We start from the raw sequence: 19,390 nt of genomic DNA on the forward strand, positions 1-19,390 counted from the left end.
GCATTCAGACTTTTGGATTCCTCTATATATCTGTCACGACCAATTTTTCTGTGTAACTGCTTTCTTGGCAGAAAGCAGTTCAGAAATACAACCCTCGGAAAAGCCTAGTACTGGAAGAGTAGAAATGCTCTCCTGTGCTAGGGGGACTTTTATTCCCCCTAAAGCTATTCCAGTGCTTCTAATATCTCCTGGAGAACTGCAGCAACCGAGATCTGAAGGACTCGAGATACAGAATGTATGCAGCTCTTGCAAGTGTGCTGGAAGATGAGCAGCAGGATACCTGGCTTTACCAGGAAGGTTAAAAATGGTCATCACCTTTTAAAACACTTGCACCTCTTCCTGCAACTTGAAGAAGGCAGCTGAGAAAAGAAAACTGCTTAGACTGTGACTTCTGTGGGAATTGAAGAGAGACAAAACAGAAATCCATAGAATGTCTCTCAAAATGGGTCCAAAATGGAACTGCTGTTTTAATAAATAGCTTGAAAAACAGAGGGATTAGGGGTGCACCACTTCCAGAGGCATCATGTGTACAGTAAATTCTGCAGAGACATGCTGAGTGAGGAAAACCATGCACCTTAAAATTTTTGTAACAAATGATTCCTCTCCCTGCATCTCTCCCATGATTCTGGTCAAATTTATTGGCATTCTTCATATAAAGTAAAATAATTCTCAACTCAAGAACTCTGCAGCAAAGATCTGCTCTGCGAACAATGATGTTTTAGTCATCCATCACACTGACGTAACATCCTTCATTACTGAGCACTGTTCCTTCATATGCACACTGCTCATTGCAAAGCAGCACTAAAATAATAGAAATGACTCATAGGGAAGTCAAAGTCCCCAGTTTTCCATTCAGCAGAGACACTCATTCCTGCCATTCCCCCCCTCTCCTTACCCACCCCATGCACTGGGGCATCAGCCACTCCCAAGGGTTCAGAGCAGCCTCACACCCGCAGTAATCCCCACTGTAACCTGAGCATGACAACCCAAGCTCAGGGGAGCAGGGACAGTTTGGAACCGAATGAAGCCCCCAAAAAACCCTTGTGGGCACACACACACACATTTATACCAGCTGTGGTTCCCGTGGCAGTGTGGTGGTTGTTGTGTCCAGCTCACAGAGTTACAGCTCCCTGTGTGCCCTCTCTCTGGGGAAGCTGAGGGTGCACATCTCCATTAGCAACAGTCCAGCCAAGTGCAGTTTAAGTTCCCCTCAGTAATAATGCAGGATCAGGCCTTTGGTTAAAAATGACATGCTGAGAGTGCAGCAGTGCTGTGAAAACCCTGCTCTCCCCAACAGTGCGAGTGCCCCATAAACTGCCAGGGATGACGGGGAGCCGCAGCCCCGGGCAGCACCTCTGCCAAGTATCCAGCTCTGTTACATCAGGAGCATCACCAGCCTTTTCCGGATCGTGATGCAGGGCTTTGGGTATGTGGGCCGAGGTTAAACAACAGAGAAGCGGTGGCAGGGAAATCAAAGTCGTGCGAGGCTCTGCAGGCAGGGAAATGAGATTGCTGGAATGGAATCAGGGAAGGCACGCTGACATTTATTCAGCCTGAATTTTCCAAAGGTACTAAGTACGTTCTTTCAACTGCCTGATCCCAGCAGCACTTACACTCAAGAAGGCATTAGGCCTGGCAATACCTGACATCATATTTTTGCTTTGCTGTTTTTCCTAATGTTATGGAAAAAAGCAAGATCCGCTGTAAGAGTTCTAAAGGCCATTTTTCTGTGACACGAGACTGCATTCTAATAATCAGAATCCGGAGGGGAAACACGGCTGGGCACTGACCAGAGGGAACAGTGAGGTACTTCATGCTGAGGACATTAACTTAACTACTCCTAACTTCTGTAAATCCATCGTCATTTACACCTACACACGTTCGAGCACTTTTTCCTTGCTGAGACCAAGAACCTCCACACCTGCTCAATTTTCAAGGTTAGAAACAACGCATTTGTTTGTAACAGAAAGGAGAGCCAAGATTATATTGACTAGTTCATGGGGATCAGTCACTAAGATTTACTGCCAGATTTTTTTATGGTGGGGAATTTAACTTGCAGTCAGTTGAAAATCCAGTGGGTAACTGGTAATATGAACTCTCTGAGTGAAAAATCGAGAACACAGGAAAAAGCTTGATAAGTTTGCTACACACATTTATTTAGAATTATTATTCTGGAATTCTGCACAATGATTTGATTAGAGCAAAAACCAGAAAAACCACAACTCCAGCACTATCAGCTGCAAACGTCTGGTCAGAACTGCCAATGCCCATTAAATTTAGGAGCAGAACGAAAGGCAAGGAAGAGTTCTGGCCAGCTCCAGGATCCCAGGAACCCTCAGCAGGAGCCTGCCTGTGCTGGGAAGGGAACACACGGTGCCAGCTCCCACGTCAGCCCCGTGGAGAATGGAGCTGGCGCTGCCAACCCGTGGCTCCGCATTCCTTCCTCCCTCCCCTTCCCGCATCTGTTTTGGCGGCACCTGGCACGAGGAACCCAAGTGATGTCACCTGCCCGATGAGGCCCTCTGGAACTCGCTGCTGGAGCCACAAGCACTGCCCAGCACAGCCGGCTTGGCACCCGGCACCACGAGGAACCATCCCACCACGCCGGCTGCCGTCCCCTCCCAGCCTTCCTGAGCAGTGCCAGGGAACATGACTGAGACGTTTCAGAGAGATCAGGTCCTACAGGGGGATAGAGATACATCTATTCCATGGGAAAGGAAAGGATTTCACATTCCTACCTACAGCCTGGTGAAAGCTGGGCACCTGGTTACCTACACTGAATTCACAGCATTCACAAGCTTAGACAGCCAAGCAAACAAAGCCCCTGCAGAAACCCTTCTCCCTCCTCTTTTTAACTGAACCTTAGTTAAGGAACAGCAAAATCCCCACACCCCAGCAAAATGCAATGTTAACTCCCTAAGGAGAAAACACCGCAAGGCTTACTGGGGGGTGGCAAGAGAAAGAGTAGATTGATTTCAGTTCTCTCACTAATATAAAGCAGGTGAGGTTTGCCTTCCTTTAAGACATTTGCATTGGGGCGCTGCTGCAGGGCCAAAAAGATATTAAACAATGGTGACATCACACCAAAACAAATCTCTTAAGACCAGTTCCCACAGTGCAATGGCTCCCGGAAGGTTTTCCCTACTCAGCCAGCATGCCATTCCCCACATTTGCAAACAACAAAAAAATTGTATTTCACTTGCTCAGTTAAGACCAGGTATTTTTACACAGTAAATGGAAAACACTTAACAGACCTCAAAAACGTCACCACAAATTAACTGGTTACTGAAAGCCTCTTTTTCATACTTCATGTGTAACTAAACCCTTTCAGAAATTGCCGGTATCCAGCCCCATGACAGAGCCAAGGCAACCGCCTTGGAAAACGGAAATATAATTTATTTCATTATGCAATTTTTTATGCACAGAGCTGACTCACAAAAGTATATTTAGGCCCTGGATAACATCCAAGCTAATAATTAATTATGTTTTCAACTACTAATATTTCCCATTTTACCTGTTCTTTTTTAATGCTGTAGGTGTGACTGCACATGAGTGACTGGTGAGCAAAAAGGGCAGAAACGAGGAGAGACACTGGCTACTGGACAGACACAGGGTAAGAGACAGAAGCAATCACAGAGTCAGCATCAGATTTGTTTTCTAAAATTAATGATCAGAAGATTAGTTGTAAAATAAAACACCCTTTGAGGCGCTTGCTGAACAATAATCCCACAGCACTGCCCATCCCGAAATCAGGAGAAAACCCTCAGCACACTCCCCAGTGCAATTCAACAGAGCGAGCAGATACTCAGTAATAACCACGTCAGTGGCACAGAAGCAGCAACGCCTTTGCAAAGGGGCAGCCCCAGGAGCAGCAGCAAACACAGATGGATCCGCAGGTTTTCCTTCCCCGATGGCTGCCACGCAAATAGAAGCAACCTTTTGGGAGCACAGCCTGTCCTCCCAGATGCACATCGCCTTCCCTTGGCAGCACTCCTGCACAGCTCTCCCACACAGGCATGGTCAGACAGAGCTCAGTTTACGGCTCCCAGGGGTTTGGGTCTTCCTTTGCCCTGCTTCCACAGGGTGAATGACAGCACTTGAGACACAGCTGACAGTCGTGTCAGGCCACGGACATTCAGAGCTGAAACCCTCCCTCACTCAAGATAAAACTCCCACCTTACAACAAAGTTGTAAACATTACTTTCTAGAATCCATAAAATACAGCCTGGAAGTTGTTATTTCCAGCCCAGGCTGAAAGGGAAGCTGCAGCTTTCCACCAAAGCACTGAGAGCTCTGGACTCACACCATGGCACACAGTGCGATTTTTATTTTATTTGAATAACTCGTTTCATTTCTTTGCCTTCAGCTCTTTTCCCACACTCCCTTTTAATTTTTTCATTCCTTTTGGAGACAAAAACCTGGCTGGTCATCATGCTGGTTTAATTAATTTATTTTTCTGTACATAACTGCTGACTTTTGGAAGCTCCCAATGCCATCCTGGTAGATGAAAAAGATGGATAAAAGTATGGGACTTTAGATGAAGAGATGCAGTAATATATTTTACAAGGAGATTTAATCTGCAAACTAACTAAACAGGGTAGATTTGGCTTTGGAATAGTTGCTGAACTAAAAACCTCAGTTCACGTGCAGAACTTCTGTTTATGTGTACAAAACAGTCACATTCTGAGAGTCATCATTACTTGACAGCTTTTCTCAAACAGAAAAGCAGCAGAACAGCACAAAAAGCAATCAACACTCTCTGGTTTCTTATCTGTAATTTTCTGTGGCTAGATGTGCACCAGGGCAGCTCTGGCTGGCACCTGCAGCGTTAAACCCGTGTCAGCATTTCCATGATAAATTCTCCGCTTTAGAGATTGCTGTGTACCCAAACTCACATACAGGTTTTCCAGGCAGGAGCAAAGAGTTTCTTACTGCCATTTAAAAAGTGATACTATTTCCATCTCCGCTGCTCCAAGTTTTATTCTGGTTTCTTCACAGAGAAATACCCATACATACAGTTTTCAGGGAGAAAAACGCCTGACACAAAATTCAGAATCCCAGAGAGCTCTGGGAATTTTGAGGGATGAGGTAAAAACACAGCAGTGCCAACTCTTGACTCTCGGAAAACTTGACTAAAAATTATAGATAGGTTTCTTAATTCTGCAAGCTAATTTACACTACTTGCCATTAATTATTTGTCCTCCACCCACAGGGAAGGAAGAAAAAAAGGAAAATTTATTCAGGTCCTGGGTACCTCCTGCCTTGAAAACCATCTCCTGCTCTGCCCAGGTTTGACTGCGTCCTCTCCAAGAGCCAGTGCTTCAGAACCGGCCTGCAAGCTGATGGACACTACAATTAACAAGGGGGGCAGGTGATTGCTGGTTGAACAGAGAAGAACTGCTTTTGTCCTTAACAGAAAAGTTTAAGAGACTCAAGGAATGGAATTCATCATCCTCTACCTGCAGCTGTCAACAAAGTCCTTATCTGCAGGGAGCAGAGGCTTTCCAGATGGCCATCCGCACTCCGTGCAGGGCAAGTGGAGAGCCAGGAAATTCACAGCACTATTCATTAGAACCATTTAAAACTCCAGCTAAGGCCACGTGAATTATTTTCTAGAAACGCCTGTTTAGACTCCAGGGAGCACCCCCTGAAGTAGGAGAGCAAACTCCGACATGTGCAGTGCAGAAGGAAAAGCCCTTGAGCTGCGTCAGTCGTGTGCAGGTCTGAGGAGAAAGCAGGCTCTGGAAGGGGCCCAGCACCTGGCACACACCTGCCTGCCAAGAATGCCAGAGTGCAGGTGAGCTGCACCAATCAGCTGGCCTGAAAGGGACACACTGACCTGTCCAGAAGGAAGAACCTGCAGCATTGCATCCAGCTTAGGGCTCTCAGTGAAAGGAAGTCGTGCACCTGTTGGAGTACATGGATCCACTCAGAGAACGCGACCCCAAGGCTTCCGTCTCACAGGCGATGGACCTCCTGGAGCACAGCACATCAGGAGCCTTTGATCCAAACCAGGCTAACAGTGAACACCAACCAGGGTGAGTTATTGGGCATATTTGCCCTTTTATTTGCTAATGTTGTCATGACTGTTCCCAACACATGTTCACCCAACCCTGCTTCCACCTGGACAGAAAGGAAGTGTTGCCAGAGCAGGGTTTTAGCCAGAGTTCAGGCACTCAGTCCCTGGTTTGGTGTCCCCGTACCAGCCTGCCAGGCGCCCTGCAGTGCAGCACTCTGCCCTTTGTGACTGCTGAACTGCCTTTAGCAGAGGATCCCAGGATGGGCTGGGTTGCAAGGGATCATCTTGTTCCGACCCTCTGCCATGGGCAGGGATACCTTCCACTAGAGGAAGATTCCCTTCCCCTTATCTGAGCTTGCTCTTTTTAGTTTATGCATCCCAACCCCAGCTGGGATCTTCACAGCATAAATAGGTTATCTGTACTTTCATAACAATATTTGTTCTAAAATGATTTCTGAGAAAGGAGACAAAGAGCTGAGCTGTGAGAAATGCAGGCTCGCAGAACCCAGAGGTGCCGCTTCTGTTTGTTTACTAAGTATAATTCAGTCCTACTCCTGCCACACTTTTTTAGGGCATGTATTTTGCTCACAAAGATGCCTTTGTCAGCTCCCTCCAACAGTTGTCCAGTACATTTTTGAAGTGTTTCCCACAAATCACAGCCCCAATGATAAACAACAGCAGTTGGGACATGCACAGTGCCCAGACATTCTATTGCATGGCATATAAAATATCAGAGCAGGCAAACAAAATTTTTCACAGTTTGACATGAGCTCAGCCTTTACTTAATATTTTACTCTGTCTGGTAATGAAAGACATCCTGCCTGCCCCAAAGCACTTGCCTAAAAGAGCAGATATTTGAAAGGTCACAACCACTCGGAGCAGCAGGACTGCAGACGCCCGCTCGGATGTTTGCTCGGAGATAAATCAGGCTGCAGCAGCTGCTGCTCCCAGCCCCGGCCCAGGCCCTATATCAATCACATACACATAAACTTCTTGCACTGGGACACACCACAATTTTGGGTTTTTTTACACTATCCACTATAAACCATGGCAATCTCTCCCCTCAGCTTAAGAGATCAGATATTCCAGGCACTCCCTTTACTCACAACATAGATATTTTCAAACAAACTTCTGTGGGACAGATTAAAAATGGCACCTTAACAAGGAATGTTCTGTGGTCAAAAAATGCAACAAAACTTGCATCAAAATGTTTCCATTCCCCACACTTCCCATGGCATGCTGCCCAGTCTGTCATCTCTACCCACAGTAGTTCCGGATTTACTCCAATGATGAGAAACACCACAAAAAAGGTTGAAGTTTCAATTAGTTCTTTTCCTTTGAGAGTCTCTGCCCTGCAGGATGCAGTGCCATGGGCTGAGCGCCTCTGTGCCCGCCACGCTGCACAGCTGCCTCAATCCATTCCTCACGGTCACTCAAACCAAAGCACAGAGGAACAAATTTCCTCATTCTCCTCTGGGAACATTGAAGCCTGTCTGTGGGATGGGAATTGTTACTACAGGGGGGATGAAAGCAGGGACTTTGAGGGGGAGATCCTTTAGGAAAATGAGAACTGCTGCACAGACCCCAGGGCACACCTCTGCTGCCTCTGTGCTAGGTCTGACATCCCACAGCCACTCAGAGAACTGGCTATGCCTGGTCTCCATGAACAGCTGATCTGGGAAAGGAGGAAGGGGTAATAAAGAGAAAAGGGAAAAGCAGACATACTTTTTTTCTGCTGCCTTACATGTCCTGGAACCAAACCTGTACCAGCAAGGGATTTCTTTTTATTTTACTCTTTGAAGAGCTCCGAAAAAGGTTGGAAAACCACGGAGCCCGTAAGCTTTTCCACGGAAAAGCTGCAGAGTCACCCCTGGCCTTGCTGCAGGGAGCAGCTGTCCCTGTGCTGCATTTCAGTGCCTGAGAGCACAGGAGCCATGGAGCCTGAAATCTCCTCAGCGACCACGCCACAGCTGGAGCCAGAGCTGGCTCTGCTAAATACAGCATCCCTGAGCTGGGAACTCGAGTGGGCCGTGTTGGATTGCACAGCAAAGCAATTTAAGCAAATGACTAATCTAAACCCTTCAGTTTCGTTCCTACTTTGGGCTTTGAAAAAATGGCTGAGAAACATCAACTGTCAGTGCTCATCCGCTGTAACAAAGCAAACCCAGAAGATTAATTTTGCCATCCTAACGCCGAATCAAGGCAAATCCAAACAACAAGACTCTTTACTGAGCTGTGCCCAGCCACCTGCACTTGGACGTAGATCAGGATTTGTGGCACACAAAAATGTTTTTCACTTCCAGAAGGAGGAAACAAAAATTACAAAGATTATTTTTTCCCCAGACTTCTCGGTCCCTTAACTAAGCCAGTATTGTGATTGAAATTACCCTAAGATTCCCACAGTCTTAACAACTATTTCATTACAATACACATTTTTGAAGCGAGTAGCAGTACACATGTGTCCATTACAGTTAAAAGTGCCAAAGTATTTGTTTCTAAAACCAGAGTGCATGAAGAGCTCTTCATGCAGCAAGGTCTCAGCCAACTCAACTAACAAGAACATTAATTTGCTATTTGAATGCTCTGATTTTAAAAAGTCTTTCCAGCCGACATAACAGCGAATTAAGAAACACACGACAGTAAGATCCGAAAACATTACACTGGATGCAGTCGTAACTGAGAGCAAAGCTACACTTCATCAGAAATAAAGATGATCCGTGCCTTGCTCCCCAGAAAGGCAGAACATTCCAGCACTGCCAATGGCAGCGCTGCAGCTGGCTCCAGGCTGGCAGCCGTTGTCAGGCAGTCTGCGTTACCAGCACACTCATACTTACTGTGGCGCTGGCTGCTGTAGGAGCAGGGGTGCCACGACCCTCCTTACCAACAGCCTGACTTTGTTCTTCAGCCCCACGCGTGACAAGAATCCTGAAGTGCTGCTGCCTCATGTTTTGATCTGGTCTGATTTTAAACAAGCAGCCCTGCCCTTGAGGCATCCGCTCTACCGAATTGCTTCCAGGTATTTCTGCCCTGTTCCTGCCGCTTCCAGGCAGTTCTGAATTCAGCCCATCACCTGTGGGGCTAACTCCTTCTGCTGGTGGCTGGACAGGATAGGAAGTACTCCTTTCCAGCCGTATGCGAGGGTACCTGACCAATCTGTCCCCTTTTGTGCCAGTAAAGCCGAAGTTCCCTCCACCTCCCGCGCCTGTACCACTTGTCTGTGGTTGCTGTAACTGGAGAACAAAGAACTTTTTCCCTGAATTTGCTGACAGATCTGGCACATGCTGCAAGGACCAGCGCCGGGGTTCAGGGCTGGGAGCGCTACTTGGAGCCTCAGGACCAAAGGGAAGTAGAGTAACTTGAGGCACATCTGCACTCGAGGCCCGATGCTGAATCCTCACACCACTGATGTTCAAACCCGAAGCTGCTTCACTTGCTTCTTCTCGTTGGGCAGTCAGCAGAGCCTCCTCACTCTGGCTGTTAGCAGGAATACTGCAAAAGATCCTACGGTTACAGCAAACAGTTCCATCTGTCTGCTGCCCTGACTCTTCTGTCAGCCTGGGAGAAGAGCGTTCAGGAGTCACCTGCGGAGAAGAGTGGTTTTCAACAGGGGACGCATAACGCTCCCTGGAGTCTGACAACTGACAGGGAAGCGTCTCCTCTGGAGACTCCGGGGCCGCGCTCTCGTCGGCAGCTTTGCGCTGGAGCGAGATCTGCATGGAGGAGCTCCTGGTGGGGCGCGTGTCGATGCCGTTCAGCAGCTGCGGGATAAACATGGATGTGCTCCTTTTCAAGGAGCCCACTTCGTGCAAATCTCCCTCGCTGCCACAATCCGCTCCGTGCCGCGAGAAGGCGTGAGGGCTGCTCCTTCTTGGCAAGGTGTGGAATGCCATGAAAAAGTCATCTTCTCTCTCCCGGGCAAGGATCTCCGATTCGGGGGCCGTGTTGCTTCTCCCAGAGCCAAAATGAAACCGCAGCCGATGGGCCATGGTTTTACAGAGAGGAGAAAAGGAGAGGGAGAACAGCGACAATTCAGGCACTGCCAGAAGTTAAAAACCAAAGACATAAACTCCGAGAAAAAGTGTCCCATCTGCCAAACGGTTAGCACTGCAGCCCTGGGAGCGACAGATAGCAGAAATAGCCCAAGTGGCAAGCAGCATTCCAGGCATGATTGGGCAGGAGCAGTCAGCGCTCCTACACACATGGTGACATAGGGTAGGATGGTGGGAGTCACGTGGCCTGCTTCCCCCTCTCCAATGTAAGCGTGTGAGGAGTTTGTTTTTTCCTTTTTTTTTTTTTTTAATGCCAGCAAGAGCCTGAAACAGCACCTTCCCAGCTGCTCCTTTTCCATCAGGGAGGAGCGGCCCCAGCGGGAGAGCTCTCGCAGCTGACTGAGGCAGCAAATACACTCAGCACTGCTATAAATCTAAACCACATCAGATTCACAGGGCACACTCGGAGAAAGCACTCGGACAAAAACGTAACTACAACAAAAACACTTCCATTTTGTGTTAAAAGTTTAAGTCAACACCACACGCAAAGGAGGAAAATTCTTTCAAGCGTGACATTTTGGTTTGTTACAGCTCTGGGCTGTCATGGCAGAACAGGAATAAATACAACATTAGGTTAGGCTTTCAATTTTAACCAGGCTCATGACGCAATTAAGCAACAAACTTTTGCCTTTAAAAAGGCAACATGTATATATATTACAGCAATATAGCAGCAATCTAACCTGCACTCCCCTCTGAGTAACTGCAAAGTACAAACAAAGCAGTCACACACGTGGCAGAGATCTCTCACACAGTCAAACCAGCAGCAGCAGAAACGCGCAGGACAGCAAGACACGAAGCTCCTTTTCCAGATTTACCAGGCAGTACAGGTGAGGGAAGAGCAGAGCTGGGCGCTGCATGTCCGTTTGTACTGGTTTGTCTGTGAGCCTGCACAGAACTGCCCGCTCCTGGCCGGCCTCCAGCGAGGGAGTCAGCAACGCCGGCACGCGTGGCACTGCCAGCGCCGAGTACAGTTACAGCCTCCGAGAGCCAGAGGGGCTCAGGAGAAGGACAGGCGGCCAGGATACACCAGAATGTGAACCAACCACCCTAAATCAGCTCTGCTACCGCAATGATACTCGGTGCCCTGAGGGCACTCACACTTCTCAGCACATACCAGAAAAGAAACTCTGGTTAAGCAGAAGTGCAGCTCCATCTCAGGCCTGGACAGCTGTTTCCTGGGAGAACTGGAAAGCTGGAATCTTGTCAACAGCTCTGAAAACCTGTATGTGGCGGGTCAGTCCTCTGCCTAGACATCTCAACTCTGCTTGCAAGCAGCTTGCTTCCAAAAGCCAGAAAATTACCAATCCCAAGAGCAATGGCTGCTCAAACTGATCAAACTGCCAGCACCCAGCACTATGGCACACTGTTTCACGTGGATTATGAGACACAACAAAAATGTGAAGAGCTTCCACGTAGCAATGGTCCTGGAGATTGCCTTGTAGAAGCACAGGTGTATTATTTTATCTTATTTTTCAGCTAAAACATTACTCAGGAACACGGTCTCTGCCCTCAGAACGAAGCTACATCGCATTCCCTCTGCTGAGAAAGGCAGAGACATGTGCAGAGTGTGCTTTGGTAATTGGGGAACAAGAAGAAGAAACAAAGTCCTCCCAAGAAAAGCCATTTAAGTATTGACAACAAGTGTGTGAGAGTAAAGCCAAAATAATCAGTTCAGTGCCTAATTCTATAAACACAACCTGATGGAAACCTGCTACTCCAAATCCCCCAGAGTAGTCCCCTTGCCACAGACCTCCTGCAAGGAAAGCCATGGCTCCTAACCCCAGGTGCTGCCTTGGCCAGGAGGTTCCAAGCCCAAGGACGGACTGACTTTGGAGCAGGACCAGAAGGAGAACACACACAAATCGGTTCAACAATAAAAAGTGCTGAAACTGCCAGGCTAAGGCCAGTACTGCACAGACAAACTTGAAAATCCAAAGCAATATGTCAGAAATGAGTATGCCGAACCTGTCATTTGCCAGCTGTCACTGCATACGAGTTCTTTCTCTCACCTACCTCCTTGTTCCTGTGGCACCTTTGCATTCCAAAGGCATGTGGCAGTTTGAACAGTGCAAGTGGTCATTATGATCATTGTGTACAAATAAATATGCTCCTGGTCAGCCCACTGCAGAGGCTCTGTTCACCAATTTACTTCCTCCTGAGGAAAGATCCAGTCACTGGGCTGCCCAGCCCTCTTTCTCCCCAGATTACAGCTTGTGTGCTTTCCTTTGCTCTTTATGTATTAGGAAGAAAGAAGGAAATAACCTGTTTTTTGAAGACAGATCTGTCATTTTTTTAAATGATGGTATCTTCACAACTCTGATCTTAATTCTCAGAAAGGAAACAAGTTCAGTAAAGATTATACTGCCCCCTGCCCAGAAAATGTTAATTCCTGATCTCATGACCAGAGAGATGGTGTGACAATGTTCAAAAGGCAAACTGAAACAACAGACCACAGACACCTTGAAGCTGTGTTGTATTCTCACCAGCTGTGGCTCACAGAGCCTTGTGATCAATGTAACACAACCAAGACAAGCACTCACCAGTCTGTTCTCATCAAACACCTCGAACAGGAGCCGATGGTTGGTTGGGTTTACCTGTGAGAAAATCCAAATGTCACTGCAAGTTCGGTGGCTGGTCTCTAACAGTATCTGGGTCCCAGCTCAGGCAGCAATCAAAGATGGGACCAACAGGTCTGCTGTAAATCTTTACCTGAACTGGAGCACCAGAACCTTACTACAAACTGGGAAGAGCCTGGCAGTTGACACGAAAGCTTTTATTTGCTGTACTCAGCTACTGCATTTCCCTGGCAGAGGACCCAGTCCCAGGCTGGACAGACTATCAGGGCTCCCTGAATGACTGATTGATTTATTAGGAGCAGGAGTTTTGCTGCCTTTCCTTCAGAATTTCACATCCAGGTATGCTTCTGACTGTCCGTGGCTGACCATCCCTAGCCCATGTGACACACACACCCTTGGAACACCCAACAGAAGTCTCCCCAGCACCTGAAAACAGCAAATACACCTCCAGAACATTATTTACTTAAATTGAAGCAGAAAGACTGCCAGCATTTAAAAGGACAAAAACAAACATAAAAAGAACTCTGTCGGGAAGACAAAACAGCTGCTACTAAACAGCAACAAGTTTTATAGTGTTTGATCCAGTTGATTTTTTTTTTTCAGTACATCAGGGCAAGCAGGTCCTTGAAGTAAATATATCAACAACAAACAGAAAATAACATCAGCTGTGCATGTTCTAATAATGACCACAAATAAAGAAGAACTTACTCTAAAGTAAAACTCTTCATTCCATTTAGGGTTCAGTGTCTGTAAAAGAAATAACAATATTTACATACTGAAGGTAAAGTTTTCTGGTGTGCAATAACAAAAACATACATGCAAGTGACAGTTTTCTAGGGAAATAAAAAGAAAAGCATGTCATAAAAGAAACTGAAACATACATTGCCATCTAGAAGTTCTCTATTGAGTAAACCAAATGTGGGAGGATATTTGAGTCAGATGATCCTAAAATAGATGTTAAATATAAATAGAATTTGATGATTAAAAGACAAATAATTGAGAACCTGCAGAAATAAATCCTGAAGACATTTCATTCTCAAGATTCATTTAAACCCAGATTAAAAAAAAAAAAAAAAGGTATTCTTTAAACACAAAGGTAACTTTAGGGCTACAAAAAATATGCTCAGATTTATACTGTGAAATAAACAGAAAAATAATAATAATAAAACAACCCAAAAGAAAAAGTAAGGTTAGACCTTGGAAGAGCTAAGATATGCTTCCAGTCTCCTCCCAGCCCAAGGATTTTAATTTTAATAACCTGACTAAAATGCACAGAATAAATGTGCATATAGATTGCAAGCTGAAGTGAGCTCAGGCATGACATAACAAATTGATAAAAAAGAGACGAGAACTACAAACAGTAATCTGGGGAATTCAAGCTTGGGTAAGTATAAAAACAATTGGACAATCTGTCCAATGTTTTTGTGCTCATGCCAAAGCATTCCCTCATGCTCTCACACAGCAGAGATTTATGGGCAGAGCTGACAGGAAAAATTGGCTTTACACCCACGACAATTCTGTTCTGGTGGAGAAGGGGAATCTTGGCTGTTTATCTTACTCCTCGCTATAGATCCAATGGATTCCTCATGTGCAGGGCTTGAGGGCTGACTATACTGCATCCCTACAAACTGGGAATACAGGACCTCGTGGCAGAGCAGGAAATACTTCCTCAAAGAAAAGACCACTGTAAAGGGCAGCTGAATCAAAGAGGGGAAGGGTAGGGATGGGCTTGTGAGCACAGAGAAACTTTCACCTTTTTTCCCTGAAGGAGCACAATGCCCTCAGTCAAAAATAAATTAAAAGAAGCAGTAAGGAAAACAACGTTACATTTTAAACACTTGTATTCATCAAATGCTACTGCTGTTGGCAAGAGAGGGTAAATACAGTTTACCAAAGCACTGGCCTAACGCTGGTTTTGAGGGCACTCTACCCACTGACAATCCATTCATTCCAAAAGCTGCTTAACCACAGAGTTCAGGGAAACCTGCTGGAGGAGGCAGCAGAGTCCTGGGTAAATGCCTGGTAACTCACAGGGATCTCTTCCACCTTTACAGGTCCCACTCTTAGTTGGTGGATAATGACAAATAGCCCTTGGTGGAATTCTGTTGGTGCGAACTAAAATTGAGATACGAAATAAAACCCAGTTTTGGTTCTAATTAAAAATGTAAGAAATCCCAGGCTTTTCTTACAGCATATCTTCTGTCATCTGCTTGTTTTAAATTCCCATATTAGGAAAATAGTTTGAAAATGGAAATTTTGAACAGAGTGATCGTTTTTGTTACATAAACGATAATTAAAGCAGAATTATGTTCTAGTGCTGTTAATCCTTCCAAAGCCATGAAATGAAAAAGGGTATATACGTACCTTTTTGATAGTTTTGGTCTGCACAAGAGCAAGTTCTCTGTTCTCATCTGCTACATACAAGGAAAGTTTCACATAGGGGTCACTGCAAAAGAAGAAATCAGATTCAATGGCCCACAATGGCACAGCCCAAGAGCACTGCAGAAGGAATTTGTCATTTAACTGGGTAACAACAGCACCTCCAAACACTTCTAGTGGAATTGTCTTCAGTGAAAGCTCAGAACTCCAGTAAGCCACCAACACATTGAAAATGAGTGTTTGAATGTGTTCAGTTAAACCCTGCCCATAAGAGCAGAGATCATTCCCTGCAGCTCTGCCCCTGCCTGCTCCCACACAGCTCCTGCCCACGAGGATGCCCATGCACTCCATTAGAACCAGTCAGGAAAAACTGGGAGCTGTGGGGTTTGGTTTGGTCTGGCTGCAAGGAACCCCTGGAGGCTGACAGGAAGTACAACAGGAAGCATTTTGATGCAGTGGTTGTAATTGTTTTGAACCATAAAACCAAGCTGCACAGTACCAGCAGTGATTCACAGACAGGGCAGAGAGCTACCTGCTCTAGTGGAAGCTGTTCCTGCCCTGCAGAGGGTGGACCTGCATGGTCTTTAGGCTCCTTTCAACACCAACCATTCCATGGTTCCGTGCTCTAAACTGGAGAAAGAGAATCCTGCAGGGACAGATGAACTTCATGCAGGTACAGTGCCAGGAAGTGGAACTGGAGCAGAGCCTCTGCTTGAAGGGAGGAAATGGGTGCCTGGGTAAAACCGGGACTCTGAGCTGCTCTGGTGCTTCCCTCAAGGCTGCAGCCCACTCGCCTGGATGATGATCCAAGGTTTTTGGAAAGCATCAACAAGAGACACTCACAATACCCCCAGACACTCAGATTCTCCAACCGAGTCATTCAAATGCTGATACTTTCTGGATTTAAGGAACTATTTTGTGACAGTATCACAAGAGAACAATCAGCGCTTGCGTGTTCATAACAGTGGATGCTGCATGTATCAAATACAAAATGCCACAAAGCTGGAAACAAGAATAAACAAGACATCCTGTTGGACTGATTATTCCTATCAGTAGATGCACATAAATGCATCCACTTAGACTGCAATTAAGTTCAGCATTAAGCACCAAGGTTTAGAAGAAAGCCAAGTGATTATAAAGAAATGCTGATGCCGCTTTGCACTGCTTGATGTGCCGTGCTAATATTTACAGCTATCCTCCCAGATTTAGGTTATCAATCCATACTTGGGCAACGCTGTTTTCAGGAACCCTTAAAAATACTATAATTATGCTAAAATACCCTGGATGAATCTTCTGCCTACGGAAAATGAAAACTGTGAAAGTGGCACAGATTATTTTTTAAATCTATTTCTATTAAAAAAAAAAACCTAGAGAAAAATTAAGTTTATTAAAAATTTCAGTAAGGAAATTTTGCCTTTACTGAACAGACTACTGACATCTCTGCCTGCTCTAAAAGCAGGGCCAGAGTGAGTCAGACTGAGCTGTGCAGCCAAGCTCTCGGTCCTGAAGGTGAAGCTGGAGTTTACCCAAACGACTGGATATTTGAGACTGTTTACTTACATGCATTTGTTTACTTAAAACAAACGGAGACTGGAGAGCAAGGAAAGCTGACACTGGCCCGAGAGGAGCTGCCTCACACAGCCCTGCACCGCCGCCCACCCCCGGGGGCAGAACGGCTCTTGCGGCAGCACAGAGGCGTTCCAGCCGAGGGCGATGGGCCACGAGGAATACAGAGCTCCCTGCCCAGCCCAACCGGCCGTGCGGGACACAGGGGGCACCCTACAGTCAGCCAGCTCTTCACGCTGCAGTTACACGAGCCCTCAGTGACTGGAATGCACCTGATTAATATTAAAATTCTGATGTTTGGAAGTCAAGAAATAAAAAGCACTGTAAAGCTTTTAATAAACTTATTCCTTCAAATCGGGCTCAGATTCCAACCACCAAACAAGCGGTTACACTGGCAGCCCTCAAACAGCATTGCAGGCGCAGAGACATCAGCACAGGGACAGGACAGACTGACGGACAGCCAATGCCCGAGATGTGACCCGACTGTAGCCACGGGGCATAATAAACCTACCTTTAGGGCAACAAAGATGAATTTCAAAGGACCAGGTGGTGCTCAAAAGAGAAATGAGCCCAGCCACCAACATACCAGTGCCTGGAGATGAAGGGGAGTTGATTTGTGAACACCTATCTAAAATGTCCCTCGCTATAAAATCAAAAATGATTAAAAGCACTAAAATCTCATCTATCCAAACATGCAAACATCATCAGCCAGAACCTAAAGAGAACGTCGGTGCCTGTCAAGATCAGGAGAACCTTGAAGCTGATAACAGTACTCTGGAGAATAAAAGGGAATCCTAAGAAAACAATGCTAATAATGGAAGTTATGTTAATCATAACCACAAGTTCGTACAAAGAGAGTTTGGCAGAACAACAGCCATCAAAACAATCTGAGGTCTTAGGAAATCCTTTCCCTGACCTCTGGAATCCCTCAGACATCCCGAATTAGCTATCTGCCATGGTTTTGCCAGCGTGCAGTATCTGGCGTTTTCTTAAAGCTCAAGCCACTGTAGACATATAATTACCATCTTTCATTTGAATCTCAGCATGAGAAGGCAAGCTTCCAGCTCTTCTTCTGGAGGACAACAAAAGCACTGAGGGCTTAGAAACCCCAGCAAAAAAATCTCCAGGAAGATCAGCCTCCTTTAAAAATCACATTACTTTGGAGCAGAGTGAAACTGGGGCCCATTTGTTCACTTGAGTCTGCAATCCCATGTGCTCTATACTTTTGAAACAGTTTTGAAAGCAAGTCTCAAACTAGTTTCTGCCAGTGACATGATGTATTATTTACTTATTTTAAGCTCCAAAAGAAGGGGGTGGAGAGCACAGGCACATGTAAAAGAACAATGGAACTACCAAGGCCTACATGGCTCTATTTTTATTTTAAAAGCTGAAACCGCCTCCCCACATATAAAATTTAGTAACACTTGTTATGCAAGTGCATGAATTCCAGGCTCGTCACACGCAGGCAAACTTTGCATTTCAAAATAGCCCGGCTGGTTTCCTTTGGAACAGTCTTGCACAAGACAATTTTGCTTCTGTAAGGAACACAGAACCATTCCCTTTGTGCTGCCCCTTTTCTGCCTCACATACGTGAAGGAACTGATCGACAGCTCCTGTAATTCTGGCTACAGAAATCCCGGCACACTCCAGTGTGAAGGCAGAGAAGCCTCTTGCCCAAAGCCACATCCCAATCTGATTCTTTCCCTGGCCTTTTCCCTGGGACCACTACTTGGCTCTCAGTAATCTTCACCCATCCTCTTTTCCCATCCCTCACTGCATCCAGCTCACCTGCACCCTCCTCAGTGCAGGTATACACAGAATCACCTCCTGACTGAGCCCTTAAGGCACGTGCCTCCCTCTGCTCCTGAGTCAGAGAAACTGAATGTTTCAACAAGCCCCAAAATGACCACCTTCAGATTTCTGTCAAGAGCAGCAGAAGACCTCAGGCCACCTCCTCCCCAAGGACTGGGATGGCTGAGGGCTCTGGGGATCCCTCCACCCATGGGCAGGGACGGAGGCAGATGTGCCCAGGTGTTCACCCTGCAGGAACCGACCTGCTCCGCAGGGACACTCTGGTAAATCTGCAGACTGTGCTAGGGGAAACCTGCTTTTACAGACAACATGCCTTCAAGACCACCACGTACAAACTCAGAGCAGTAGCATACACCATCTTCAAAAACATTCATCTCAAGGAGTCTCCACAAAATCATGGGGGCCCCTTGGATAGCGGTTAACATCAGGGCTGAAAGGCGGGTTACGCTTGGCAAAAGGAAATTCTGTGAGCACCAGAATGTTTTTCAGAATCCTTTAAACACACTTAGAGAAACTCTGTCTGTGCATGCACTCAGTGGAGCTTAGAAAGTTCCAAGACTTTTATAAAATCCCAACGTTTTGCTTAGTCACTTTCAGATTCAGAGATGAGGGAAACAAACCCCCAAAATATGCATCATTAAAGAAGACTAGAATTATAATGTGATACTTCTAACCAAGTTTTATGGAGAGCAGTAAAAACAATGTTCTAAGGCAGAACCTTTTACAGTCACTATCATTTTATCCCAATAACCATTCCCCCGGTGACTTTCCCCATTCCTGCACAGTAAGAAAGGAGAAGTACAACAAAAATACACAGCAATTAACTACAAGGAACGCTCCAGAGCACACTGGCTGTGTTTGCTCCCTGGTTTTATTTTAGCACGAGCCTCCCAGGTTTCATCTTTCTGCCTGTACTGAGTAACATCCATTAGGAGTTTTTCTCAAAGAGAAGGAAGATTTTGACCTCACTGTCATACAAGTCTCGTATC

General features: G+C 46.1%; 1 protein-coding gene and 1 long non-coding RNA gene across 9 annotated transcripts in view; one reads left to right on the forward strand and one right to left on the reverse strand.

Moving 5' to 3' along the window:
• The window catches only part of NEDD4L (NEDD4 like E3 ubiquitin protein ligase), an 81,730-nt gene that overhangs the window by 32,199 nt on the left and 30,141 nt on the right, over nt 1-19,390 (reverse strand). For 3 of the 8 annotated variants that reach the window (XM_066180653.1, XM_066180655.1, XM_066180654.1), the window contains exons 3-5: nt 15,009-15,090; nt 13,353-13,391; nt 12,609-12,662 (exon numbers count right to left, since the gene is read on the reverse strand). In XM_066180653.1, the coding sequence (XP_066036750.1) occupies nt 12,609-12,662; nt 13,353-13,391; nt 15,009-15,090 (175 nt within the window). Of the gene's footprint in view, nt 1-8,853; nt 10,879-12,608; nt 12,663-13,352; nt 13,392-15,008; nt 15,091-19,390 lie in introns of those variants that run through there. The other 5 variants (XM_066180652.1, XM_066180651.1, XM_066180650.1 and 2 more) reach the window with 3 other exon arrangements.
• Nucleotides 1-19,390, forward strand: part of LOC136288007 (uncharacterized) — a 29,339-nt gene that overhangs the window by 5,703 nt on the left and 4,246 nt on the right. The window contains exons 2-3 of the long non-coding RNA XR_010720465.1: nt 3,537-3,613; nt 5,213-6,038. This is a non-coding gene — a long non-coding RNA (uncharacterized lncRNA). The remainder of the gene's footprint in view (nt 1-3,536; nt 3,614-5,212; nt 6,039-19,390) is intronic.

The sequence above is a fragment of the Chamaea fasciata genome, unplaced genomic scaffold (assembly GCF_029207755.1).
Source record: "Chamaea fasciata isolate MVZ Bird 193981 ecotype frontalis unplaced genomic scaffold, bChaFas1.0.hap1 SCAF_4, whole genome shotgun sequence".
In the NCBI taxonomy this organism is placed as follows: Eukaryota; Metazoa; Chordata; class Aves; order Passeriformes; family Sylviidae; genus Chamaea; species Chamaea fasciata.